This window comes from Saimiri boliviensis, chromosome 19 (assembly GCF_048565385.1).
Source record: "Saimiri boliviensis isolate mSaiBol1 chromosome 19, mSaiBol1.pri, whole genome shotgun sequence".
Lineage (NCBI taxonomy): Eukaryota > Metazoa > Chordata > Mammalia > Primates > Cebidae > Saimiri > Saimiri boliviensis.
In genome coordinates this window covers 24,752,965-24,780,902 of record NC_133467.1, presented here as the reverse complement: position 1 = coordinate 24,780,902, position 27,938 = coordinate 24,752,965, and the positions used below count along the sequence as shown (strand labels likewise).

The window sequence follows — 27,938 nt, the reverse complement described above, 5'->3', positions numbered from 1 at the left end:
TGGCCAGGCTGGTCTCGAACTCTTGACCTCGTGATCCACCCACCTCGGCCTCCCAAAGTGCTGAGATTATAGGCATGAGCCACCGCGCCTGGCCTCTCCACTGTTCTTAGGAAGTTTTTTTCTTCGTGGCCTACTTTGGAACAGAACAAGGGTTCCTAACTGCTGTCTCCTGTGTTTTGAGATGAGCACAATTCCTTTTGAGGAATTTTTTAAAAATTCATTTAGACAGCTGATAAAAACAGGGAGTCATTGAGTGGATTTTTTATGACCTGGGAGGAAAATAACAGAAAGTGAGATTGGTGTTCAGAGTTAAAACACTCTGAGGTCCTTATGTTGTTTGACAGGAGGATAGTAACACAGATTAATAGACTTCGTTAAGTATGCATGTTAAAAATTTCAGGGCATGGCTGGGCACAGTGGCTTATGCTTGTAATTCCAGTGACTCAAAAGGCCAAGGCAGGAGGATCCTTTGAGGCCAGGAGTTTGGAGATCAGCCTGGACGATATGGCAAGACCCCATTTCCACAATTTTTTTTTTTTAATTAGTCAAGCATAGTGTCGTGAGCCTGTAGTCACAGCTACTCAGAATGCTGAATAAGGCAGGAGGATCACTTGAGCCCAGGAGTTCAAGGATGCAGTGAGCCATGACTGTGCCAGTGCACTCCAGCCTGGGTGACATAGCAGAAAATGAGCTGAGTTATGATCCTACAGCTTGCTGAATTTCACCAAGGGGTTTGCAGGCTTGTGGATTTCTTGTGTGAGTTTAGGACATTTATTTGGCCAACAGCGGGAAATTTATAGTTGTAGTACTAAGATTTGAGAGGGCTTCAAGTAACCTGATCCTGTAATCCCCAGCTCCTTCTCTCTCTGATGAAATTGTTTCTGATGTGAAGACAGTCGGATGACCTCATTTGAGGTAGCTAACTTGCAAGAGGGTGCCAGCTCTCTTTGTGCCCCACACCTACCATTTCTCATATGCATACCATGCTGTTGCATGCTTTCATACCTATGCATCTTCTATTCCTTGTCCTTGAAGTAGACTGTCTGCTACTGGTGAAATCTTACTTTCTCTTTAAAATCTTGTTCTGGGATCAGCTCCTTTGGGATTTGCTCCTGATCTCCAGAGAAGAATTAATGACCCCTTCCACTCTATGCCATATCCATGTATACACACCATTTTATTGCCTGGATGTCAAATAGTATTGTTTGCATTTATTTACTTTTAAAATAAAAATGTCACATGGAAGGGGGAATATGCTTTTTCTACGGGGCTCCAGAGGGAAAAGCCAGGCCCAAAGAATGTAAGTAACAAGGAAGTAGATTTTAGCTTAACTTAAGGGAGAACATTCTTAACATTAGAGCTTCACAAATGGCACAAGCTGTTTAGAGGTGGTAAGCTTCTGCTTAATAACATTTTAAAAAATTGTGCATTCATTTGATAAGATTGCTTAGAAAGGATATGGTATGGCTTACAGTACATACGTGGTCAAGTCTTTGCCTGTTGCTCTGAACTCAGTTCCTTCCACTCCAGTCACACTGGCCTTCTTGCTCTTCTTGAAACAGGACAAACCCATGTCTCCACTGGAACTGATGCTACCTCTGCCGGGAATATTCTTCCTCCAGATTTTCTTGTGGATTTTCGTTCTTATCAGCAGATCTCTGCTTGAGTGTAAACTTCCAAAGGGCGGGCTCATTTGATCACTGTCTCTACCAGTCTGTTTCTCATTCCCTGTATTCTTGCTCTTTCCACTTAATTTGTTAATGTTCTGCACAAAATCTGTCAATATCTGAAATCATAAGTTTGTTTACTTATTATCTATCTTCTGTATTACAGTGCATGTTCCAAGGTGAAAGGCATCTTACCTTTTTTATTCATTCCTGTGTCCTTATAAACCATACCTGAAACAGGTTCTAGCACCATAGAAGTTGCCAAAAATGCAGACACTTTTTATAACTCATTAATAACCGACTGATTAGTTGGTTGTTCTCAGCACTGAATCTTGATCAACTTGAATAGCAGATGGTTGAATATGGTGACTCTAACATCCTTTTCCCAATTTGGCTGAAAATGAATTCCTTCCCTCCATCAAGTCCCAGATGTTACTCCATTCTAACAGTCAACTTTATAAAACAGATAGTTGTTGTGTGATGGTACTTGCATGGGCACAGAAAATATTACCAACACCCAAATATCTCTCTACTGTGTGTGTGCTTGAAATTTTACCATTAGAGAATTACTTCCTTGTATCATCAAAGAATTATAGTCTTAAAGTCCTGTAATAAATTGTTGGACTGGAGGTCATAAATTGGTTTGTTAGATTTTATATTTAAATAAAAATATGACTCTTAGAGGACATGTTCATATATTGTCTGGAAAAATTTTGGAAAGAGACAAATGTTGTGGGAGGGCAGGTAGGAAAGCACTGAGTCCTCAGTTCTGGAAACAGTGGCATGGTACTTCTCTATCAAGGCCAGTTCATAGAAAATTATAACATGGTTTTAGAGTAAGATATAAATGACTGATGATGTAAATCAGTGGTCTTTTACCCTATCTGGAAGCAGCTGAAATTTTAGATGAGAAATTAGTATATTACTGTGGAGAACAGTATGGAGATTCCTTAAAAAACTAAAAATGGGCTGGGTGTGGTAGAGCATGCCTGTAACCCTAGCACTTTGGGAGGCTGAAACGGGAGGATCACTGAAGTCCAGGAGTTCAAGACCAGCCTGAGCAACATAGCGAGAACCCATATCCAGAAAAAAACTTTTTAAAAATTAGCCAGGCATAGTAGTGCCTGTAGTTCTAGCTACTGTGGAAGCAGAGGTGGGAGGACTGCCTGAGGCAAGGCAGTCAAGGCTGCAGAGAGCTATGATCATGCCTCTGCACTTCAGCCTGGGCAACAGAGCTAGACCCTGTCTGCTAAAAAAACCAAAACCCCAAAACCTAAAAATAGAACTACCCTATAATCCAGTAGTCCTACTGCTAGGAATATGCTCAAAAGAAAGGAAATCAGTATATTGAAGATATATCTGCACTCCTGTGTTTGCTGCAGCACTATTCACAATAGCCAAGATTTGGAAGCAATTTAAGTGTCCACTAGCAGATGAATGGATAAAGAAAATGTGATGCATACCTGCAATGAAGGACTATTTGACCGTAAAAAAGAATGAGATCCCATCATTTACAAAAACATGGATGGAACTCGAGGACATCATATTAAGTGAAATAAGCCAGGAACAGTAAAACAAACTTTGCATGTTCTCTCTCATTTATGGGAGCTAAAAATTAAAACAATTGAAGTCCATGGAGATAGAAAGTAGAATGATGGTTACCAGAAGCTGGGAAGCGTAGCAGAGTGGGCAGAGGAGGGGCAGAAATGGTTAATGGGTACAAAAATATAGTTAGACAAAATGAATAAAATCTAGCATTTGATAGCACAATCAGGTGACTATGGGCAACAATCACTTATTGTACACATAAAAATTACTAAAAGAGTATAATTGGAATGTTTGCAACATAAAAATATAATAAATGCCTAAGGTGATGGATACTGCATTCATGCTGATGTGGTTGTTACACATTATATGCCTATATCAAATATCTCATAAACCCCATAAATATATACACCTATTACATAACATAAAAATTAAAAATTAATTTTTTTTTTAATAAAAAGAAATTTTAGTTAGAAAACAAGACCCTGCCGGGCGCGGTGGCTCAAGCCTGTAATCCCAGCACTTTGGGAGGCCGAGGCGGGTGGATCACGAAGTCGAGAAATCGAGACCATCCTGGTCAACATGGTGAAACCCCGTCTCTACTAAAAATACAAAAAATCAGCTGGGCATGGTGGCGCGTGCCTGTAATCCCAGCTACTCAGGAGGCTGAGGCAGGAGAATTGCCTGAACCCAGGAGGCGGAGGTTGCGGTGAGCCGAGATCGCGCCATTGCACTCCAACCTGGGTAACAAGAGCGAAACTCCGTCTCAAAAAAAAAAAAAAAGAAAACAAGACCCAATCTTGGCCAAGGGAACCCCAGAAAAACCTTAAAAACTGAATTCCAGGCCTAGATGGGAAGGGAGGTCAAACACACCTCTATACCTTCTCCCTTTTAAAGTTTAGGTACAACTGACCAACATTAAGGTTAAACTAGATGTTGTCTTATCATAAGACTGACAGAACACTCTGTGGCAATAAGATACTGTATTATAAACAAGACCTATGGCCACGTAAGGCAAGGATTAAGTTCTGCTCTACAAACCATAAAATCTAGTGAAATGATTTTTTAGGTGCAATGGTATAATGTGCCTTACTTTCCAACTTCACTGGAATAGTATCACTTGACAGATAGCAGCCCATCCCCCTTATCTTAAGCATTCCTTTCTCCTGACTTCAAGTCTTTAGACAAAACTTAACACTGATTTTTTGTTGTTGTTTTTTGTTTGTTTTTGAGAAAAAGTCTTACTCTGTCACCCAGGCTGGAGTGCAATTGTACGATCTTGGCTCACTGCAACCTCCGCCTCCCAGGTTCAAGCAATTCTTCTGCCTCAGCCTCCCTAGTAGCTGGGATTACAGGCACCCGCCATTGTGCTTGGCTAAGTTTTGTATTTTTTAGTAGAGACAGGGTTTCACCATGTTGGCCATGCTAGTCTTGAACTCCTGATCTCAGGTGATCCACTTGCCCTCAGCCTCCCAAAGTGCTGGGATTACAGGCTTCAGCCACCGTGCAGCCTCTGTTTTTGTTTGTTTATTTTTGAGATAGGGTCTCACTCATCCAGGCTGGAGTGCTGTGGCATGATCATGGCTCAATGCAGCCTCTGGGGCTCAAGAGATCCTCCCACCTCAGCCTCTCAAGTAGCCTGGAACTACAGGTGGTTGCTACCATACACAGCTTATTAAAATGGTTTGTAGAGATGAGGTCCCGCTGTGTTGCCCAAGCTGGTCTCAAATTCCTGGACTCAAGCAGTCCTCCCACCTAGGCCTCCCAAGATGCTGGGATTACAGGCAGGAGCCACCTTGCCTGGCCAAAACTTAAATCTTTCAACCATTTGCTGATAAGAAAATCTTTGGATCCACCTATGATCTGTAAGCCTCTCCTTGAAGACATCCCATTTCTTTAGCCTGAACCAATGTATATCTTCCATATATTGACTTATTTTACCTGCAGTTCCCAACTCCCTAAAATGTAGAAAACAAACAACAACACCATCGCTTTGGATGCACTTTCTCAGGACCTCTTGAGACTGTTCCCCGGGCCATGGTCACTCGTATTTGTTCAGAATAAATTTCTTTAAAACCTTTTACAGAGTTTGTTTTTTTCCTTTAAGAAAATCATTTCATTTTGAGGCAACTGAAGCCTAAAACCGTTAGGTACGCGGTTTGCCCAAGGATGCACACAATAGTGTGCAAAAGGAGATTTAGCCCTAAGTCGGCTGTGTTGTTTCCACCATACCGGTGCCTATATAGCAGCTAGACCATGGAAAGTCTTGGCATATCTACCAGGATGCAGTTTTTTATAGGAGTTGGTCATAGTCAACAGTGGCTAGATGGCCACTTCTAAATCTTGTTGGTGCTGTATTTCCTAAAACTCTGAGGGATTACTTTTTTTTTTTCTGACTTCAAAACAGAAAAATGTTGGGCATTTCCTCTGTAACACAATTCACTAACACACGAGCTAACTGCACTGCTTAGAGGCCTCTAAAGATCAAGTTAGAGCCGTCGTCCCCTTTCCCTGGCAGTCCCCAAAAAACCCTTCTAGATGACGTGACCCACCGAGTTCAAGAAGGTGCTGAGTCCCTGACCACAGCTTCTGCAACCGAAGTCCCGCCCCTCAGGCTTTCTCCTCCTTTTATCCAGAGCGTCGTAACGTAAGACGTGGGTCACGCAACAGGCGCAACTTGTCCCGGAAGCAAAAAGCAAAGGGGCGGAGAAGGCGGCGGAAAGTGGAGCCCGCGTCCGGGTCGGCCGGCAGGGGGCGGGGCCGGGCATGGTAACGGCTCGGAAGCCCAGGAGGGTGGACCGGAGGGAGGCGGAGGAACGGGTGTCCGCCGCCGCCGCCGCTGCTCCAGCCTATTCCTTCTGGCCTCTGTGGGTCCTGCCTCAGCCATGATGATCCACGGCTTCCAGAGTAGCCACCGGGATTTCTGCTTCGGGCCCTGGAAGCTGACGGCGTCCAAGACCCACATCATGAAGTCGGCGGATGTGGAGAAGTGAGGCTTCGGGGCTCGGGGTCTGGGCGCGGGCCAGTTGCTGGCGGAGGGCGGGAGGCTGGGAGAACTCCATGCAGCCCCTCCCCTTTCCCCTGAGGCGGAGGTTAGGTCCCTCCGGACCCGACCTTTGATTGACAACTTCGATAAATAATGCAGTCACACCTTCGCACCGTTTGGTTGGGGATCGCCAGGCGTTGATTGCGTGAGCTGTCATTCCGCCTGGGTTTGAGTAGAGTGTGACTGTTGTGGTGGACTCTCCCCTCCCCAAACGTCTCCTCCTGCCTCAGCCTGCGCCACTTTTCTTTCTGGGTGGCTGTCGCCTGTTTTCTTAGGGGTTAATGACGGGGATGATGTATAAATTTGTTTTTTAGCATGTCAGGTGCTGTGCCAGGCGCTTGAGATAGGAAACGTAAAAGACAACGTGTGCCTCAATTCACAGTGGCGTGAGAGAGACAATTATATGACGGGGTAAATAAATGCAATGAAGATGTATACACGGAGAGATTTGAGGTCTTTTAGGGGCTGGAAGCATCTGGGAAATTGGGATGCCTGACCTGAATCTTGATAAAATCGTTGCCTGGGGCGGTGGATAGATGCATGCCACTAGGTCGGGCAGAGTGAGTCGTGATGCGTTTTTGATACCTGGGCTGAATCTCGACAAAATTTAGGGCAATCAGGGGACGCATGTAAACCCAGAATGAAAGCTATAATGTGTTTAAAGAGCTATGTCCGTGTGATTGGAGCGTGAGGTACCATAGGGGATGTTGTGAGAAATGGGAGGTAGGCCCCAGGGGAATCAAGATACTGCGGGAATGTTTATGCCAGGTTAAGGAGTTTTCAATTTTATCTGACAACCACTGGGTATAATTTTATCCAAAGGAGCTGCATTATCAGCTGTATGCTTTGAAAGATTTCTCTGGAGGCCATGTTGAGGCTGGATTGCAGGTCTGCAGGAATGGGAAGGAGACCAGTTAGTAAGAGAGAAGAGAGGTTTTAGAAGATTAAGTCACTGGGATGCCAGTTCATGGGAGGAGAAGTAAAAAAGGAAGAGACTATGCTGACGACAAGATCTCTGGCTTGGGTTGTTGCATGTATAATATTGCCTTTGAACAAGATGAGAAGCACAGGAGGAGGAGGAGCAGATGGGGGCTGGGTGTTAGATAGAGGATGATTTTAGTTTATTGAAATGTGAGGTGGATATAGGTCATAAAGTGAAGATGTTAGTAGGCAGTTGGATATATTTATCTTGGAGCTCAAAAAAGATGACATCTATGGGTTTAGGAAATATTCTATTGGACTCACTGAAAAAAATTAGGAAAATACAAAAAAGCAAGGAAAACATTTCCCTTCATCCCACCACAAATTGCTCTTTTTAGGCCGGGCGCGGTGGCTCAAGCCTGTAATCCCAGCACTTTGGGAGGCCGAGGCGGGTGGATCACGAGGTCGAGAGATCGAGACCATCCTGGTCAACATGGTGAAACCCCGTCTCTACTAAAAGTGCAAAAAATTAGCTGGGCATGGTGGCACGTGCCTGTAATCCCAGCTACTCAGGAGGCTGAGGCAGGAGAATTGCCTGAGCCCAGGAGGCGGAGGTTGCGGTGAGCCGAGATCGCGCCATTGCACTCCAGCCTGGGTAACAAGGGCGAAACTCCGTCTCAAAAAAAAAAAAAAAAAAAAAAAAAAAAAAAAAAATTGCTCTTTTTAGTTTTTCTTCTCCATATAACTTTCTCTCTCTGTGTGTGTGTGTGTGTGTGTGTGTGTGTGTGTGTAACTTTTTTTCCCCCAAGGGACAGCCACTGACAAATGCTCTCTGCCCCTAGAGTTATAACTTTTATTTATTTTTTACTTTTATATTTTGAGACAGAGTCTCACTCTGTTGCCCAGGCTGGAGTGCAGTGCTGCGATCTCAACTCACTGCAACCTCCGCCTTCCAGGTTCCAGTGATTCTCTTGCCTTAGCATTCCCAGTAGCTGGGATTACAGGTGGAGGTGCATGCCACCACACCGGGCTAATTTTTGTATTTTTATTTTTTATTTATTTATTTTTGATTTCATCTATCTATCTGTCTGATTTTTGTATTTTTATTTTGTATTTATTTTTAATTTCATCTGTCTATCTATCTGTCTTTCTTTCTTTCTTTCTTTCTCTCTCTCTTTCTTTCTTTCTTCCTTCCTTTTTTTTAAAATGGAGTTTCACTCTTGTTGCCCAGGCTGGAGTGCCGTGGCATGATCTCGGCTCACTGCAACCTCCGCCTTCCAGGTTCAAGCAGTTCTCCTGCCCATCCTTCTGAGTACCTGGGATTACAGGCGTGTGTCATCACGCCTGGCTAATTTTGTATTTTTAATAAAGATGGGGTTTCACCACGTTGGTCAGGCTGGTCTCCAACTCCCGATCTCAGGTGATCCAACCACCTTCAGCCTCCCGAAGTGCTGGGATTACAGGCATGACCCACCACACCCGGACGCCTCTCCATATAACTTTCTGTGACAAATTGTTGATTGGTGCAAAAGTAATGGTGGGTTTTAATTACAAAGCCACAATTACTTTTGTACCAGCATAATACAATATATAATTATACTGCATATAAAGCAGTCCGCTTCAAACTGAGGCCCCCATGTAATTTACTTACAGATTCTCCAAGAGATGGCTGTATGCATGTGGAGTTTTAAGGGAATAAAATTCCATATCTATAATCTCCTTATGTGTTATTTAAAAAATAAATTTGCCTGAGGGTGGGTGTGGTGGCTCATGTCTATAATCCTAAGCACTTTGGGAGGGCCAAGGTGGATGGATCACCTGAGGTCAGTAGTTCAAGACCATCCTGGGCAACATAGTGAAACCCTGTCTCTACTAGAAATACAAAAAACATTATCCAAGAGTAGTGGTGAACGCCTGTTATCCCAGCTACTTGGGAGGCTGAGGCACAAGAATTGCTTGAACCTGGGAGGTGGAGGTTGCAGTGAGCTGAGATTGTGCCATTGCACTCCAGCCTGGATGATAGAGTGAGACTCCAGTTCTCTCTCTTCCCCGCTCCCCGCAAAAAAGAAAGACTTATCTTCGTGAATCCTAAATTTTTCTGTGATGCATTACCGTAGATTGTGAAAACCTCTAACGTGCTAAATAAATTGCCTGGTTAAAATATCGGATTAAAGAAGCTCCCTTTAATGATTATTTAAGGCAGGCATCCCCAAACTACGGCCAGTGGGCCGCATGCGGCCCCCTGAGGCCATTTATCCAGCCCCCCGCCGCACTTCAGGAAGGGGCACCTCTTTCATTGGTGGTCAGCGAGAGGAGCACAGTATGTGGCGGCCCTCCAATGGTCTGAGGGACAGTGAACTGGCCCCCTGTGTAAAAAGTTTGGGGACGCCTGATTTAAGGCATCTTCAAACCACAGGAGCTTCCTGTCTTCTCTCGTTATAACTGGTTATACCTGTTTTTAAGAGGGAAGCTTGATGTTAGAAATAAGGCATTTTGTCCTATGTTTAAGAAACTCTATATTTAGAACATTGAAGGAATGTAAATTAGTAATTCTTTTACATATATCAGTGGAATATTTTATAGGACTGTCAGGTTTTTCCAGATATATTGGGTAGAACCCACAGACTCACATATTATTTCACATTTGGTATGCATTATTCAAGTTAAAACTTATTTTATGGAATCTTATGGAATATATATTCTAATTACCGTTTATCATATTTAATCTTTCAAGTATTTAGTATTTTCATCTCCTAATAACAAAGAATAAATTTTACTTAAAATTATGATGAGACCGGGCACGGTGGCTCATGCCTGTAATCCCAGCACTTTGGGAGGCCGAGGCGGGTGGATCACGAGGTCAAGAGATCGAGACCATCCTGGTCAACATAATGAAACCCTGTCTCTACTAAAAATACAAAAAATTAGCTTGGCATGGTGGCGCGTGCCTGTAATCCCAGCTACTCAGGAGGCTGAGGCAGGAGAATTGCCTGAACCCAGGAGGCGGAGGTTGCAGTGAGTGAGATCGTGCCATTGTACTCCAGCCTGGGTAACAAGAGCGAAACTCCGTCTCAAAAAAAAAAAAAAAAATTATGATGAAAGTTAACGTTGTTAGGTATCATCCTGAAGACCTGAACCTCAAAAAGTTAGATCACTGTTGTATGCACACATACATACGTATATGGATGTAATAAATATTCAGTGTGTGTCTGGGTTTTTTCTTACTATTTTATCATAAGCATTTTTCCATATTATTACATTCTCTCTTTAAACGTTTGTAATGGTTCCGTAATATTTCCTCATATGGATATACTTTGGTTTACATAATCATTTATTGCTTTATAATGAAACATTCAGAGTATTTCTTTTTCACTATTGTAAGTAAAGCCATTACAAGTATTAATGTGTGTAGAGTTTTTCTGTACTTGGGATTATCCTCTAGTACAGATATCCCAAAGCTGATACTTTGGGTCAAAGTGTATAAATTTTATCAAATTCCTGTGATTTTTTTTGCTTGATTGTTACCCTAGGGTGAAATATAAATTGATGAAATTCTTCTCAAAGTCTGTACAGGCAGGTTGTGGCTTCCCTCATCTGTGTCAGGTGCTTTTGCTTTTTTCATCACCACTTTTTGAAACTTATAACAATTGAGAATTTTAGTGGAAAAATTATTTTTTTACAAGGAACAGTATCTTTAATTGATTTGCTATCTTTTCTTCATACCCTCATGATATATATTATAGTAATATCTATGTGCTATATATTATAGTAATATAATGTGCTATATATTATATTAACATAATAAGCTATTATATTATGTATGTATTTGTATATTTATTTATCTTATTCAGCCCACTGCCTAGTACAGTGCCATAACATGATGGTGAAAGAATGGATAATGAAAGCATTTTATAGACTTTGTGACTATATCATATTGATTAAATCATATGCCATGTAACTCATTCAGTAATGTAGGAAGAATTATGTTGGGTGGAAAAGACAAAAATGCCAGCAGCAATATAAACTAATCTTACCTGACTTTTGGTTATGTATAGATTAGCTGATGAATTACATATGCCATCTCTTCCTGAAATGATGTTTGGAGACAACGTTTTAAGAATCCAGCATGGCTCTGGCTTTGGAATTGAGTTCAATGCTACAGATGCATTAAGATGTGTAAACAACTACCAGGGAATGCTTAAAGTAGCCTGTGCAGAAGAGTGGCAAGAAAGCAGGTAAGAATCTGTTCATTAGGTTAAACAAAAAAGGTAATTAGGTTAAACAAAAAGAAAAGAGTTGAAAAAATATTCAGTAGTGATACCTGTGTGTTATTAGAATGAAGGGCTGGTATAATTATTAAACTTGAGAGTTGTATCATTCTAGAATTCATTTTTCTCACACATAAAAATGGAAGTTAATTACCCCACTGCTTGAATAACTGTTAAAGTGAATTACAGCTGAGCTGAGCTATGTACTTTTGCAAGTCTTCAGTGTTCCTTACTGAAGAGACAGTAGGCAATACTTAATGTTCCTGTTTTTTTAAGGAAAACATTTACTTACGATATGCTTAATAAATATCCCACTTGAGAAGCATTGAAATTAAGACAACATTTATTTGCTTTCATAGTCAAATCAGCAATTATTTACTTTGTGCCAATTATGTATTAAGTACTGTAGATGATACAATGAAGTATAAACCTTTAAACCATGTCCTCAGGCAGTGTACGGACTAATTGGAAAGGCTACATCAGTACATGACAAGTTAAATTATAATAAATGTGCAGAAAAACTGTAAGAAAAACCTTCTACTTCTTGTGAATTATAACAAGTGTATATATTTAGTAGGATATTTTATATTGTAGAATATAATTTGATGTAATATATAAATACAGATAATCTCTATTCTGCATCACTGAATCTGATCCTTCTCATTTTGGTATTTGAGGACGGAGGGTGAACACTCCAAAGAGGTTATTAAACCGTACGATTGGACCTATACAACAGATTATAAGGGAACCTTACTTGGAGAATCTCTTAAGTTAAAGGTAAATCTTACTTTTTTTCTTTTATGAGTCATTAATTCTCTTGGACAGTCTCAGCACTAGAACTTTCTAGTAACAGGTTATTTTTTGCTACTACTTTTCTCGTCCTTGTTTTCTGTTGTGGCATCCCTCAGAACCTTATGTGAGAGGTTTTTGCTTGTTGATTTATCAGCAGAAAATAAAAGAAGCCCTTAGTGGAACAATTGATTTTTAAAAGTATAGTTGGTAGCAATGGTAGACTGCCTTAATGTTATTGTTATCACTATCAAGAAACATTAAAATGTATTTCGGGCCTTGGCAACGTATTAGGTGATTTAGACAGAACCTGCTAGCTAGTAACTTAAAAGTTTATAGATGAACAAATATATGGACAAAAAGAACTTTTGGTTAGACAAAGTAGGTTTATACCCTGCTTGCCCTAAGTATGAACCTGAAATGACTTTAGGCAAGTTACCTAATCTGTCTGAGTCTTAGTTTTATCAATAAATTGGGTAAACAGAAATATCTACCTCAGAGCAGAGTTTTGATATGAAATAGTTTATGGGAAGTTCTCAATAAATTCTAAAGCTCCATATTAGTATAGTCCTGTCCATCTAACCCCTGCTAAGAAGTGATTAGGGCCAGGCGTGGTGGCTCACACCTGTAATCTCAGCACTTTGGGAGGCTGAGGCGGGCAGATCATAGGTCAGGTGTTCAAGACCAGCCTGACCAACATGGTGAAACCCCGTCTCTACTAAAAATACAAAAATTTGCCAGGCATCGTGGTGCGTGCCTGTAATCCCAGCCACTCAGGAAGCTGAGGTAGGAGAATCGCTTGAACCGAGGAGGTGGAGGTTGCAGTGAGCAGAGATCGTGCCACTGCACTCCAGCCTGGGTGACAAAGTGCGACTCCATCTCAAAAAGAAAAAAAAAAAAAAAAAGGTAGCTGGGCGCAGTGGCTCACGCCTGTAATCCCAGCACTTTGGGAGGCTGAGATGGGTGGATCATGTGGTTAGGAGTTCGAGACTAGCCTGGCCAACATGATGAAACCCCATCTCTGCTAAAAATAGAAAAATTAGCCAGCTGTGGTGGAGCATGCCTGTAGTCCCAGCTACTTGGGAGGCTGAGGCAGGAGAATCGCTCGAACCCAGGAGGCAGAGATAGCAGTGCACTCCAGCCTCAGCAACAGAGTGAGACTTCGTCTCAAAAAAAAAAAAAAAAGCAGAAGAGATTCATGGTAGATAACACTAGGACCATGGAATTGGAAGATCTTATACTGAGAACTTAGCTGTATTTTGAAATCTTATAGTATGACTAAAATGAAGCAAATTTGGGCCTGGCATAGTGGCTCACACCTGTAATCCCAGCACTTTGGAAGGCCAAGGCGGGCAGATCACTTGAGGTCAGGAATTTGAGACCAGCTTGGCTAACGGTGAAACCCCACCTCTACTAAAAATGCAAAAATTAGCCAGACATAATGACATGCACCTGTAATCCCAGCTACATCACTTAATATTCCCTTAGATTTCCTCCCCAAATCTGTGCAGTCTTGTAAACATCCTTTGTAGTTTCCTTCTGATTCTTATGTAGTTAATCTCAAATTACTCTCCATCTGCTAATTCTGTCCATGAGTCAAAGAAATGACAGTTAGGTAAAGCTACCATTTACTAAGTATCTCTGGTTTGACAAGCATTGTTGTGTTTATTTATGGTAAACCTGTCAAAGAATAAAACAGCTGAGCACTATGTAGTGAAATTAGATGTGGTAGAAAATGGCATCACATTTCATACTTGGGTGCTGCTATTAGAAGACACTTGGGTTTAATGAGCTGCTGACATGATCTGCCTTGGGATTGTTGATGCTTTTGTTGGTTTATGTGTGTGCCTGTGTCTTAGAGCTACAGATAATACATTGAAAAATTGCCAACTTCGTTCAAAGCCCTTTGCAATGCTAGGATTTTCAGAATTTCTCTGTAAGTTCTTGTTAACTTCATTATTTAAAGCACTTTATTTTGCTGTAGGTGTTGGAGAGTTAGACTGAGCAAATATCTAACATTCTGTTGGAAAAATATTTTTTAAGTTCCATATGAATGTCCTAAAGCTGGCTTTCACAGCACGAAACTTCTATGACCTTCTATGACAGTAATAGTTCATCATACTGATTGATATTTAGTTGATTAATTTTCTCATAGTCACAACAGAAGTTGATTTTAATACAACTTGTATGAAACATAATGAATTTTTACTCTTATTTTTTTGTGAAGATATAATAATGGGCCTCTGTAGTGTCTTCAGTTTTTCAGAGTCAAGGCGTATTCTGATCTTTTATATCTACTAATGACACCCAAATTTAGAACTATGTGCTGTGGCTATGCAGAAAAGACTGATTGGAAAAAAAACAAACCAGAAACAAAAGAAAAAAATCACTTTCCTGTGTCTCTGTAGCTCCTTAACTTTTTTAAAATTTGCTTGTCCTTAAAATTTTTTCTTTTAGGTTGTACCTACAACAGATCATATAGATACAGAAAAATTGAAAGCAAGAGAACAGATTAAGTTTTTTGAAGAAGTTCTCCTTTTTGAGGATGAACTTCATGATCATGGAGTTTCAAGCCTGAGTGTGAAGATTGTGAGTATTATTGTTTTTGTTTAAAATTAATATTTTTCTTCCATTCTTAACATCAGGCAAAAATATGACTCACTTTGAATAACACTGAATTTTAACATGATGTCATGTACAAATTCACTTGGATCTAAAGTATATCTTATTATCTATGATAAACTTCACAAAAGCTTAGTATATTCTTAAGAGTTAATTTTAGCAAAGCGTTTTTAATAGATGTGCATGGTCACTTTGTAGTTTATTATTTAACTCAAATGTTAACTGTGGCTTAATTTTCATATTTCTATTAAAATGACCCATGTGTTATAATTTCAGTGCATTATTAAACTGCCACTTCAATTTTCAGCATAGAAGTAGAAAACAGAAATAACAAGTATAAATTTCCTTCTCCTTTTGTATTCCATCAGTAGAGGACAAACTATTTCCATTAACAATGTTATTGGTGAAGCATGCTTAAAAGGAATAATAAATATACCACTAGTGGTTATTCATATTTGTTTACTATTAGATTACACTTGGGTTTCTAATACTTTCAGAAAAAAACTCAACTGAAACATTTTACTAAATGCCTCATTCTTTAAGTCCCAGCTAAAATATCACCTTTTCTGTAAGGCCCTTCACAACTCCCTTAAGCAGAGTTAAATATCTCTTTTGCATATTCCTTTTTAAAAATATCTCAGTTTTAGCATTTGTCATGAGATCTGTCAAAGACAGAGACTCTAACATCAAACGTTATTCTTGGGGCATAATAATTTAAAGAATGAAAATTTAAAGAATGAAAATAATACAAAAGCAGCAACAAATTTGTTTTAAAGTCAAGTATTAGCTACTTAGGAGCTAGAGGCAGGGGGATTGCTTGAGTCCAGGAGCTTAAGGCTGCAGTGAGCTATGATGGTGCCACTGTACTCCAGCTTGGGAGACAATGGGACCTTATCTCTAAAAATAAAACAAAATTCAAATAAAGTTAGTTTTTTCAGTGGAATCATAGGATTTTGAATTGTAATGAATTTTTAGAGAATCATTTTATGTAGCCTCCATATTTTATAGACAAAGCCCAAAAAGATAGCTTAAGTAGGTGGGTAGACAGGTCTAAGGTCATGAAACTAATTGTGAAATTTTCTTTGTATCATCTTGTATCATTATTCTAGCATTAGATAGTTGTTTTTAGATGCTTTACTCCCTTGCTTACTTATAACTAAATTTACTTTTTTTTGGTTAGATTTATACATTCTCCAACTCATCTAGTCTTGTATCTTTCCACTTGTCTACCCACCTACTGAATTGACTATGCTAAATGTTCATTATGGGTTTGCATACCTGGGTGTGCATTTGTATCCAAGGGGGTGACATATATCATGTCTTTAAGTGGGTTGGTATTTGGGATGCACATGTGGTTTTGTGGATGAAGGATTTGCTCGAGAATATGTGTATAAATATGTGTGTACAAGAGTACATAGTCTCAAACTGAAGAGCATTTTTTTTAACCAACTACTTGAAGCTGAAGTATTAATTCATAGATATTACTATCTTGTAGTGAAATTTCTAGATGATTTAATCCACCTACTTTGTAGCAATCAACTATCCTAATTATAAAATTAAAGGAAATTGGTTTAGAATAAAATATATTGTAATATTTAATTGCATAACATGACTGCACTAAAGATATAATGAAGCTGTCAGGTACTTATATTTGCATACTGAGTCACCCTAAATGTGACAGCAACAAATGTAGGCTGACAGAGATGTAAGGTATCAATCAGTGACTCAAATAACACAATTTTCCAAAATGGTGAACAACTCTTAGTGAAGTTCTAAATAAAACAAAGTATATGATCTTTCCTTCATTTGGAAAATAGTTGCCTTCCTGGGTAACTCACTTCGTTTTTTTGTTTTTTTTTTTTAATCTATGTAAAGTAGAATTAGGTCCTAAAGTCAGATCATTGTAAGTAGGTTTTTTCACCTCTGTGAATGCCTGGTAAGATATTGCAAGTTTTGTGGGATGCAGGACTGGACTTTGTTATATAGGGTTGTCCTGTGCATCCCAGATCTGTCATTCTGGTCCTTATTCACTAACTAATGTGATTGGTTGCTTATGGGTGTGACAACAAAAAATACCCTCACAAATTCCCGAATGTTCCCTGGGGAAGAACTACTGCCCTAAAATATGCTATTATATTGGCCCTAGAACTCTGGTCTCCTAATTCCTACTCTCTCCACTGCCATGCTGAAATGATACTTCATTTTACTGCCTGTGTTGTGTCCAGTGTGACTGTTAGTAATTAATTTGAAATGTGAAGAAATGTTGCAAGTCAGTCTTTCCATAAATTACATATATCACTGTATAGTAATGTCAGATAATAATGATGTGCTTCCCAATTTGTTGTGACATCAAGTTGTCATAAGTCAGGTTATTTCTACAGCTTTCCTTACTGTAAGTCTTGTTTTTAAGTCTGTTGGTGATAACCCCATCAGAATACAGTGTGCCTCAAAGCCTTTTCTCCAGCAAAGATATTAATATCTTGTAGCATCAGTTTTATCTGGAAATGGTTAATGAGCACCTGCTGTATGGTAGGTACTTTTCTAAGCAATACAGATGTGGTGATGAACAAAGCAGATATTTCCACCATTATGGAGTCTAGAGTCAAGTGGAAACATAAATGAAGATAGTTACAAATCTGTTCATTCATAATGGAGTACTGTGAGAGAGAATACTAAGAGAAATCTATTGTGATTTGGAATGGCAAGAAAGACCCCTCTGTGGAAGTGACATTTGTACTGAAATGTGAAGGACAAGTGAACATTAAGAGAATACTCCAGGTAAGGGAAGAGGGTTTGTAATGGTCCTAAAGCAGAAAAGAATTTGGCCTGTGGCTGGTGACTCTCCAGTCACTATCATTACTGAGTTATCCTGTGATTTCTTCTTTCATCATTAGTGTAGCCCTGTGCTTATATAGGATTATAGGCAGTTCCCTGTGTACATGTTACTATTTCATGCCTCAGTACTTCATGTGTACGCAGTTCCCCTTTCTGAAATTCTCCTTCTCATCTCCAGCTGTTCTTTCCATGGTCAGCTCAAGCCTTGTCTTATCTGATGTTCTTCAGCAGACTTAGATACTTCTTTCTCAAATGCTTATTGAGCTTTGTGCATACCTCTATTATAGCAGCTACCACATCTCTTTGACTGTTTCCCTGGCTGATAACCTTTTTGAGCATTGGAATTCTGTCTTTTCATTTATATAAATCCAAGACTTACCATAGTAAGAACTTGGTGTTCGTAGACAATAAATATTAATTCAGCAAATGGCCAAGCATATTAATTAATTAATTAATTAATTAATTATTTTGGGACAGGGTCTTGCTCTGTTGCCCAGGCTAGAGTGCAGTGGCACTGTCATGGCTCACTGCAGCCTTGACCTCCTAGGCTCAAGCTATCCTCGCAGGTTAGCCTACCATGTAGCTAGGACTACAGGCTTGTGCCACCATGCCTTGCTAATTTTTTGTAGAGAGGGGGTCTGACTCTGTTGCCCAGGCTGGTCTTGAACTACTGGGCTCAAGTGATCTTGCCATCTCAGCCTTCCAAACCGCTGGGATTATAGATGAGAGCCACCATGCCTGGCTAAGCATATTCGTTTTAAAGACCCAAATGCCGGCCAGGCGTGGTGGCTCAAGCCTGTAATCCCAGCACTTTGGGAGGCCGAGGCGGGTGGATCACAAGGTCAAGAGATTGAGACCATCCTGGTCAACATGGTGAAACCCCGTCTCTACTAAAAATACAAAAAATTAGCTGGTCATGGTGGCGCGTGTCTGTAATCCCAGCTACTCAGGAGGCTGAGGCAAGAGAATTGCCTGAACCCAGAAGGCGGAGGTTGCGGTGAGCCGAGATCGCGCCATTGCACTCCAGCCTGGGTAACGAGTGAAACTCCGTCTCAAAAAAAAATAAAATAAAATAAAATAAAGACCCAAATGCCTCATATTCCATTCAACCTCTCCCTCCCTGTCACTAGGACCCATCTTCATACTTTCTCCACTGATTCTGCCTATCTTTAGTAGTTACACTTGGAGAGCAGAGAAATTTGTAGATGTGCCATGGATGAAAGATGTTAAGAACATGTTAGTGTACGGTGTTCTGATAAATCAGGTCTTTAGCAATATGAAATGGTGCCTAATTGGTTGCAGTGAATTAGAGCATTCTGTGTAAGGTCTGTTGCTTTGTTTTATGTAAAGTGAATAAATGAGTAGTGACAAACAACTAGGTTGTTCTTGCATTTTGATTTTATTGGTGTTGACATTTACTATCAGTACTCACCATTTTTTTGAATAAACATTATAATTTTTATATTACTTGGGTATGTTTTTAAGTCTTTTAAACCTAAATATCTTTTTACCTAGAAAAAATATTTTAGGAAACTGAAACCATGATGTTAAATAGTATGCACAAGGTTTGGAGACTAGGACAGCTTCTAGTTGAGAGATTTTTATAAACTGTGAATTCAGCCTTATTCCAGTGTTTCATGGTTTGTTTTTTTTTTTAATTTTTCTTTCAGCAAAGTAATAAAACATTTACTTTTTATTAAAATATTAATGTACCTTTTTTTTCTCCAGAGAGTAATGCCTTCTAGCTTTTTCCTGCTATTGAGGTTTTTCTTGAGAATTGATGGGGTACTTATCAGAATGAATGACACGAGACTTTACCATGAGGTATTTATTCTTATTTAATGAATATACTAATTGATACTGGGCTTGTTTGTGTTGTTTCATTGTCAGAAAATTTGAAATTAATCTATAATTTAGCAGTCTTTCTAACTTTTAAGTTTGAACGTTTTACGCTCATTGTTGGCTGCAGGCTATCATCAAAACAAATGTTCTGGCAACTCAAAATGTGTTCTAAAAGACACTCCCTAGTTAAGAAGGGGTTTTTTGAAAAAATTTTATATATACTTAATCCATGTTTAAGAAAACTGTCCTTTAACTCTTACCTTTGTTTATAGTATATGTTGTTTATATAATGTCCTGATATACGTTAATGTACAGGAAGCACATTAATATTTTAATCAGGCTAAGACTGGGTGCGGTAGCTCACACCTGTAATCCCAGCACTTTGGGGGGCCGAGGTGGGTAGTTCACCTGAGATCAGAAGTTTGAGGCCAGCCTGGCCAACATGGTGAAACTCCATCTCTACTAAAAATACAAAAAATTAGCTGGGCATGGTGGTGGGTGCCTGTAATCCCAGCTACTCCGGAGGCTGAGGCAGGAGAATTGCTTGAACCTGGGAGGCAGAAGTATTTAAAAAAAGGAGGAGGGTTTAATTTCTGAATGAATTTTTAACATAAAATTTATTATATAGAATGAGGAATTAGAGAAGAGACTACCACCAGTGTTAGTTGCGGTAGTTATAGTAATAGTTAAGCCTAATTAAACAACCCTATGAAATCAATGTTGATGTTATCTCTGTTTTATCTTGACATAACCAAGGCAAAGAAGGATTAAATAGCTTAGATAGCCAGCTGTGGTGGCTAATGCCTGTAATCCTAAGACTTTGTGAGGCTGTGGTGGGAAGATCATTTGAGCGCAGGACTTTGAGACTAGCCTGGGCAACATAATGAGACCCCCATCTCTACAAAAAATAAACAATTAGCCAGGCATGGTGGCATGGACCTGTAGTCCTAGCTGCTGCTTGGGACACTGAGGTGGGAAGATCACTTGAGCTGGTGAGATTGAGGCTGCAGTGACAAAGCAAGACCCTGTCTCAAAGAAAAGAAAAAAGAAACATACCTAAATTATACCTAAGTAGGTGGCACAACTGGAATTTGAACGTAGTAGGATAGGATTGGATTGATGTTTTCTAAACCTTTCACTTAGGGATTTTTTTTTTTCTTGAAATAACGTGGTGACAGTGATAGACTTATTTATTTATGAGATGGGGTCTTGCTCTGTCACCCAGGCTGGAGTGCAGTAGTGTGATCTCAGCTCACTGCAACCTCTGCTTTCTGGGTACAAGCGATTCTCGTGTCTCAGCCTCCCCAGTAGCTGGGATTACAGGTACCTGCTACCATACCCAGCTGATTTTTTTCATTTTTAGTGGAGCAATGGGGTTTCGCTATATTGGCCAGGCTGGTCTTAAACTCCTGACCTCAAGTGATCCACCTGCTTCAGCCTCCTGAAGCGCTGGGATTGCAGGCATGAGCCAACGCACCTGGCCTGAAAGTTAAAAATAACTGTTTTAACTAAACAATATTGAATTTTAGGAATTTATCCTAAAAATATTCTTTTATATAATAATCTACAAATATTAATGGGGCAATTACTCAGAGTTGAATGTACATGAATATTCACAATAGTGTTGTTTATAATAGCAGAGAGAAAGGAAAGAAGGAACTTAATGCCCATTAAATGACCAGTGATTAAATTGTACATTATGTCCATATGGTAGAAAAATATATAATTATTAAAATTGGTTGCAGAGATTGATATTTAACTTATTTGGAAAAATATCCATTTCAGTGTTGAACTTTAAAAAGCAAGTATGAATCTAGTTAAACAAGATTCTCTGTAGAGACTTCTAAGTATTAAAGGTAGCGTTACTAATGAGCTGTGATCACTGATGATTTATACTTTTTCTTTTATGTTATTTGATTTGTTTTCCTGCAGTGAACTATTAATCTGTTTTTACTAATACAAGAGAGTGAAACCTTAAAGGTGTATAATTTTGTGGCTTTTCTGTTATTGAAAAGTGTTTTAGGAAGTAAATTATAATAAATTGCTGTTCTAGAACCTAACCAAAAATCTTAAATGGGAAAAACTGAAGTACAAAAAAGGTGATTTTAAGTAAATCTATTTGGTAAGAGTTTTGTGGAATGGGAAAGAATAAAAATTTTAAATCATGTTTTTGCAGCATAAAAGTAGCCACAATTATGTAGATAAATGATAAGATAGCTTAAGGGAAAGATGTTTCAAACTTGGAGTAATATTAAAATCTCTTGAATATTTTATTTATATACATATTCTTTTACAGTAAAATATTTGCTGTTTCTCTTACATGGTAATTATTAAATCTATTCACATATGTGTATCCATTATTATAATTCATAGAAATTAGAAATAATAATCCAGAATTCTTGACATGAGTTAAATAGGAGTTATTTCAGTGTAGAACAAGATGTTCTCATTAGACTTCATGCTGTTCTGAAGACCTGTTCTAAAATGTAGGCAGTATTTAATAGAAAGAATTTTGTAAATCAGTATAATTTAATTAATTGCAACTTCTTTATTTTTAAATATAGGCTGACAAGACCTACATGTTACGAGAATATACATCACGAGAAAGCAAAATTTCTAATTTGATGGTAAGTACTTCAATTTCAGTTTTTAGAAGCTGAATTTTAATGTTTCATTTTAATTTAAGTAGAGTATCCCCCTAACCCCAATCACCCAAGTTTACATGCCTAAACCCATTCATTCACCTAATGGAGCTCTTTAGCATAAATTCTATTGGAGCATAATTTTTCTGACCTTATCTGAAATACAAGAACATTTAGAACTGCTAGGTACTGAAGCCATCATCTAATCTAATTTTCACATTTTGTTCTGGAGAAATTGAAACCTAGAGGTATGACTTACTCAGAGTCACATAGCTGGTTGGTGATGGATGTTCTTTCCACCTACCACCCTGCCACCTTTTTCTTTCTACACAGTCTCCTTTTCTGTTCCTAAAATGTGGTTATTCCGTACCATGATTTGTTTGTTTTGGCATCATTTTTCTTTATTTTTCACTCCCGTGGGACCTGTGAAGGACTTCCTTAGAACTTAGGATTCTATAATGGGTTACTTAAAAATTGATACCTTCCTATAAAGTTGATTTTTTTTTTCACTCTTAGTACTTATTTCTATGTGGGTATAAAATATACTTGGAACAGAAAAGTTACTTAGATTCTACTGTAGACTAGTTGCTAGGTAGGCTCTAACCGAAGACTAGTGTTTTCAAGTTAAAAAAGCAGCAGGTACCTAGGGTTGAGTTAAGATGTATTAAGTTCTTAGGACATTTGTAGGAGCATTATAAATTATACAACCCTGTGATCTTTGCTGAAATCATTTAGTAACAAAGTTGAATGATTCGGTGGCAAGAAATACCTGTTATTTTTAGGAGCGTTTCATGGTGCTCCATATAAGCATATATTGCACCTGATTTTAAAATTTCTATGCTTTATGAATGCCTGAACCAAAACATTTTCAAGAAGTGTCAGTACAATAACTGAATATGCTAATATGATTTATGTATTTCCTAGCATGTTTCACCTTCCCTCTTCACGGAACCTAATGAAATATCCCAGTATTTACCAATAAAGGAAGCAGTTTGTGAGAAGCTAATATTTCCAGAAAGAATTGATTCTAACCCAGCAGACTCAAAAGAAAGTACACAATTGGAATAGATAATATGCTCACTGTGGAATCTGACTGGACACCTTGGCTATTTGTAAGGGGTTATTTTTATTATGATAATTAATTGCCTTGTTTATAGACAGATTTTCTGTAGCCTTAAAGGAAAAAAAAAATAAAGATCGTTACAGGCAGGTTTCACTCAACTGCTATTTGTACTGTCTGTCTTCACATTCATATCCCAGATTTATATTTTCTGGAGTTAAATTTGGATGATTTCTAAATTATCACAAAGTGGGACCTCAGCAGTAGTGATTGTGTCTCATGAGCAGTGAGCACAGTCTTCATTTATCATGAACTATCTTCTACCATGAGGAGGTTAATGTGAATCACCAAATTCTAATGCCTTGTGACTTTCATAGGATTCCTGATCGTGCATGTTGACGTACTGGCTCTTCACTTTGGGCTTTCTGATGTTTATTCGCACCTCTGGAGAGTTGTAACTTGCCACATAGGAAGTTAGTCTCCTAGTGTAGTGCTCTTCACCAACAAAATTTAAAAAATTTATTTTCCCCTAATTTTAAATTGGCTTTGAAATTAAAAAAAAAAAAAATTAGTACCAGAACCAAAAATATGTAGACTTTTGGAGACCTTATTATATATCTAGAAACATGAATATGATTTACCACTGATAGGTATGATGGTAGAGTTATCTTTCCTCCATCTTTAGGTGCTTTCTTAAATATTGTTCTACTTATACTGATATTTTTGATTTCTATCTTCCATGCAACCCTAGAGTGAATAAACCCCTTAAATTTGGTGCTGGTTCGAAAAAGTCTAAAGGGTTTATTAGGGATTGTTTTTAGCAAATATTACTACATCAATCCTTAAAGTAACAAGATTAATTTTCTGCTTAAAATGTTGAGGAGATAGATAAGGAGGAGGAGGGGGTTTTAAAATATAAAAGCCAGTTTTTCTATTTTAAGGTGCATATTTGTAAAATAGGAGATGAAGTAAAATGTAATTAATTAGCACAAGTCTTAGGGAATACAGGAAGTACACAGAAGTAAATTTCAAATCCATTTGATTATTTTGATAATGACCCCTTAGTCATTTTATATTCTTTTCTGCCTTTCTAGAAAAATGGTCTTCGTAAAGTGGAAAGTGATTATAAAGCACCAAATAAATTATTTGAAGTGGATTTTTAAAAATAATTTTTTGAAGGGCAGGGGGAAAAATTCACCCCTTTTCTGATTTGAAATATGTTGTACATATTTCCATTTGATGGATAAATCATTAAGTAAGAATATTTGATTTAAAGGAGTAGCAAAACTCTTCAGGTGTTAGTCTGAAGATAAATTTTAACAAAACATATATACTTGTATATTTGTCATTGCTCAAACTCTGGTGTATTGCTGGAACCAATAGGCAGGGTATATTTTGTTAGCTAAATTTGGTCACAAATTTGATAATTGTCTGCCTTTTGTATCACCTCCAAGCTATAGGAAATCAGGATTTTGTTGGCTTTAAGAAAACACATGGTATGTTCACCATATGTTAAATATACCTGTATTTAATGTCTTCTCTTAGGACAGAAAAATACATACACACACACACACACACACACACACACACACACATACACACACATTGTGCTCAGCTTTCTGTTTTATATTATTTGCCATGCAGATTTGAACAGAACAGACTCTATTCATGTAAACAGTATTAAATGAAAAACTTACAAGGTTCTTCATTAGTTCGAGTTTCTGGGCAACATCATATTTGTGTGTGTGTGTGTGTGTATTTGTGTGTATGTACACATTTTTTTTAACTTGTTTATTCAGATGTCTTGGTCCCTGAATAGTCTTAGATTACTTATTTTGAGAATTCATTGTTAAAAGTTACAGGGAATTAAAATAATTGCCTTTTTTTTTTTTTTAAGCTGGTAAAAGATGGGTAGAACGAGTATGCCTCTGAAAATTTTATTGGTTTATTCTTGTGGAGAATACTGAGAAAATGTGTATTTGCCCATTGCTAAATATGAAATATGCCATTTTATATTTATTTGTCCCAAGTGTCTTTTTGTAAGAGGAGAATAAACAATAAGGAATTACTGATCAATGTTTTGCTATTTCATTTATTTGAGTTTTTCTTAGAGCTTAATTAAAGGAGTGTGGTTTATGTTTTGAACTCAGTCAACACTGTAGACAGAGTCTCCAGGCAGGTTATAAGTTTAAAACCTAATAGATGGTTCAGAATATAATTTTCCAGTTTGGGGTCTTGCTCTTCCTCTGTCTCTGTTCCTCAACATTTCCATGGATGTTTTTAAACAGTATTTTCTGTATGTTGGGTCCATGTTTTTGGTTTTTGAAAATGTGAATACCTGTCATATGTATTAGTTTTGAGTACTATGTGTACAATATGGTGCTAGGTTTAATGGATTACAGCAGTGAAGTGATGTAGTATATGTTTTTGTGGGTTTCAAGTCTAATGGAGGCAACAGAGTAAAAAAGTACTAATTTTAATATGTGCAGTGTTGGAAATGATACCGACTTAAGAGAGTAACAAAAAATCAACTAACTTTAGTAGAGGTAGCCAGAGTTCTGCTTCTGTTTATTTATTTATTTATTTTTTGAGACGGAGTTTCGCTCTTGTTACCCAGGCTGGAGTGCAATGGCGCGATCTCGGCTCACCGCAACCTCCGCTTCCTGGGTTCAGGCAATTCTCCTGCCTCAGCCTCCTGAGTAGCTGGGATTACAGGCATGCGCCACCATGCCCAGCTAATGTTTTGTATTTTCAGTAGAGACAGGGTTTCACCATGTTGACCAGGATCAGAGTTCTGCTTCTGAAGAAGATGTGGAAAATCTCAAGTCTGTCATTCCTATTTTAACAAGGAGAAAAGCCTGGGTCATCTATAAAATTACAGCTTTTCTTAAGCATATCAAAGAACTGAAATTACAAGGCAAGTAAACCAAATCCCAAAGAGTGATAAGCCCTACAAGGAGAGATGGGTCATCCAGACTCTTTAGCCTTGGGAAGAACCCAAGAGAAAGAGATGGCTCTTACGTAAGCAGGTAAGAAAACATTAGCAATAATTTTAACATATTCTTAAAGTCTTCATGTGGGCTAGCATACCCCAAAAATCTCAAATAAGGGAACTTCATACACATTCACAATTTCTTTCCCAGGGGTTTACACTAGGACTCAAGAAAAACTGGAAGCAGGGCAGGGAACCAAGAAGTCTCAGTAGGTGGTTTAAGCAAACAGAAGGTAGTTGGCTGCCATGAAAGGCTGTCTACTTTCAAGCTCTTCTCTTGAATGATGCAATAGCCTTAGGCTGCTGTAGGGAGGAGGAACAATCCATATAATTCCCAGGGCCCAGGCAGAAATTCATTGATTTGGGGTAGAAATGGAGACAAAATCCATCTGCTTTTGGGAGAGAGGTAGGAAATAGTCTGCCTTCAGGACACAGGAAAACAATATTACTGCTAGAGGAGTAGAAGCAAAAATTGACCTTGGAGGAGGGGCAGAAAATCTGGGCCCAGGATGCCACATGGATAACAAAAAGAGGTCTACTCTTAAAGGGGAATGGGCATGAAATTGTTCCACAAGACCACAATAGATTTGAAACAGATTTTGACTACTATTGGGAAATGGTGCAGGAATGTTGAGAAAGCCACATCCCTGAGGGCCAGTCACACAAAGCCTGCCTAAGACTGAGGCTAGCCAAGGACAAAAAACTCCTGTCTTTGCTGTGAACCTAATACTAAGTAACGAGGAATGCCAGTCTGTTGTTGAGGACTCAGCAAAAGTGTAAAAATAGATTCTGTCTGTGGTGTAGGCATACAGGGATCCCTGAAAATTGAGGGTGGAACTCAGAAAAGTCCTGTACTCCAGGTGCACTACAGGTACAAGGTAATAGCAGTCAACCACTGGAAGAATGTGAAGCCTGTAGTATACTGAAGATAGTAACCACATCAATACAACCCAAACCCCTACAAACTGGTGTCTACACTGACACAATTTCCAAACTAATGGTCTCTGTGTTAGTCTATTTTGCATTGCTATAAAGGAACACCTGAGACTGGATAATTTATAGATGAGAGGTTTATTTTGGCTCATGGTTCTGCAGATTGTACAAGAAACATGGTGCCAGCATTTGTTTCTGGTTAGACTTCAGGAAGTTTTTACTTATGGCAGAAGGAAGGGGAGCTGATGTGTCACGTGACAAGAGCAGGAGCAAGAGAGATGTCAAGTTCTCTTATTTATATTTTTTACTTTATTTATTTTTTTGAGACAGAGTCTCTGTTGCCCAAGTTGGAATGCAGTGGCACGATCTCAGCTCACTGCAACCTCCGCCTCCTGGGTTCAAGCAATTCTCCTGTCTCAGCATCCTGAGTATCTGAGGTCACAGGCATGTGCCAGCAAGCTCAGCTAATTTCATATTTTTAGTAGAGACCAGGTTTCACCATGTTGACCAGGCTGGTCTTGAACTCCTGACCTCAAGTGCTTCACCATTGGCATCTGGCTAATCAAAAACTCAAAAGAATGCAACCTTTGTCTCTCACCTATCTGCAACCTGGAGACCCCCTCCCTGCTTGAGTCTTCCTGCCTTTGCCTACAGTGTCCTGCCTTTCCAGAGAAAACCAATGCACTTCTTACATATATTGATTGATGTCTCATGTCTCCCTGAAATGTATAAAACCAGGCTGTGCCCCAGCCTCCTTGGGCACATGTCATCAGGAC

General features: G+C 38.8%; 2 protein-coding genes across 2 annotated transcripts in view; one reads left to right on the top strand and one right to left on the bottom strand.

Annotated features, from left to right (window-relative positions):
* The window catches only part of GPR161 (G protein-coupled receptor 161), a 77,989-nt gene extending 72,138 nt beyond the window's left edge, over nt 1-5,851 (bottom strand). Inside the window, exons 1-2 of the mRNA XM_039460020.2 lie at nt 5,765-5,851; nt 1,482-1,786 (exon numbers count right to left, since the gene is read on the bottom strand). The gene's annotated coding sequence lies outside the window, so the exon portion shown is untranslated. The remainder of the gene's footprint in view (nt 1-1,481; nt 1,787-5,764) is intronic.
* Nucleotides 5,852-5,943: 92 nt separating this feature from the next.
* On the top strand, nt 5,944-25,313 carry TIPRL (TOR signaling pathway regulator). Its single transcript, XM_003928100.4, has 7 exons — nt 5,944-6,201; nt 11,235-11,414; nt 12,125-12,224; nt 14,694-14,825; nt 19,422-19,517; nt 22,100-22,162; nt 23,102-25,313. The coding sequence occupies exons 1-7, from the start codon at nt 6,098-6,100 to the stop codon at nt 23,243-23,245; spliced, it is 819 nt and encodes a 272-aa protein (XP_003928149.1). The 5' UTR covers nt 5,944-6,097; the 3' UTR covers nt 23,246-25,313.
* The last annotated feature ends 2,625 nt before the right edge of the window (nt 25,314-27,938 follow it).

Bases quoted from the DNA above. Each gene is read 5' to 3' on its own strand.
- TIPRL (XM_003928100.4), top strand. From the start codon at position 6,098: ATGATGATCCACGGCTTCCAGAGTAGCCACCGGGATTTCTGCTTCGGG. The intron at 6,202-11,234 runs GTGAGGCTTCGG...GGTTATGTATAG, and splicing joins AAGTCGGCGGATGTGGAGAA to ATTAGCTGATGAATTACATA. The intron at 14,826-19,421 runs GTGAGTATTATT...TTTTTTCTCCAG, and splicing joins CAAGCCTGAGTGTGAAGATT to AGAGTAATGCCTTCTAGCTT.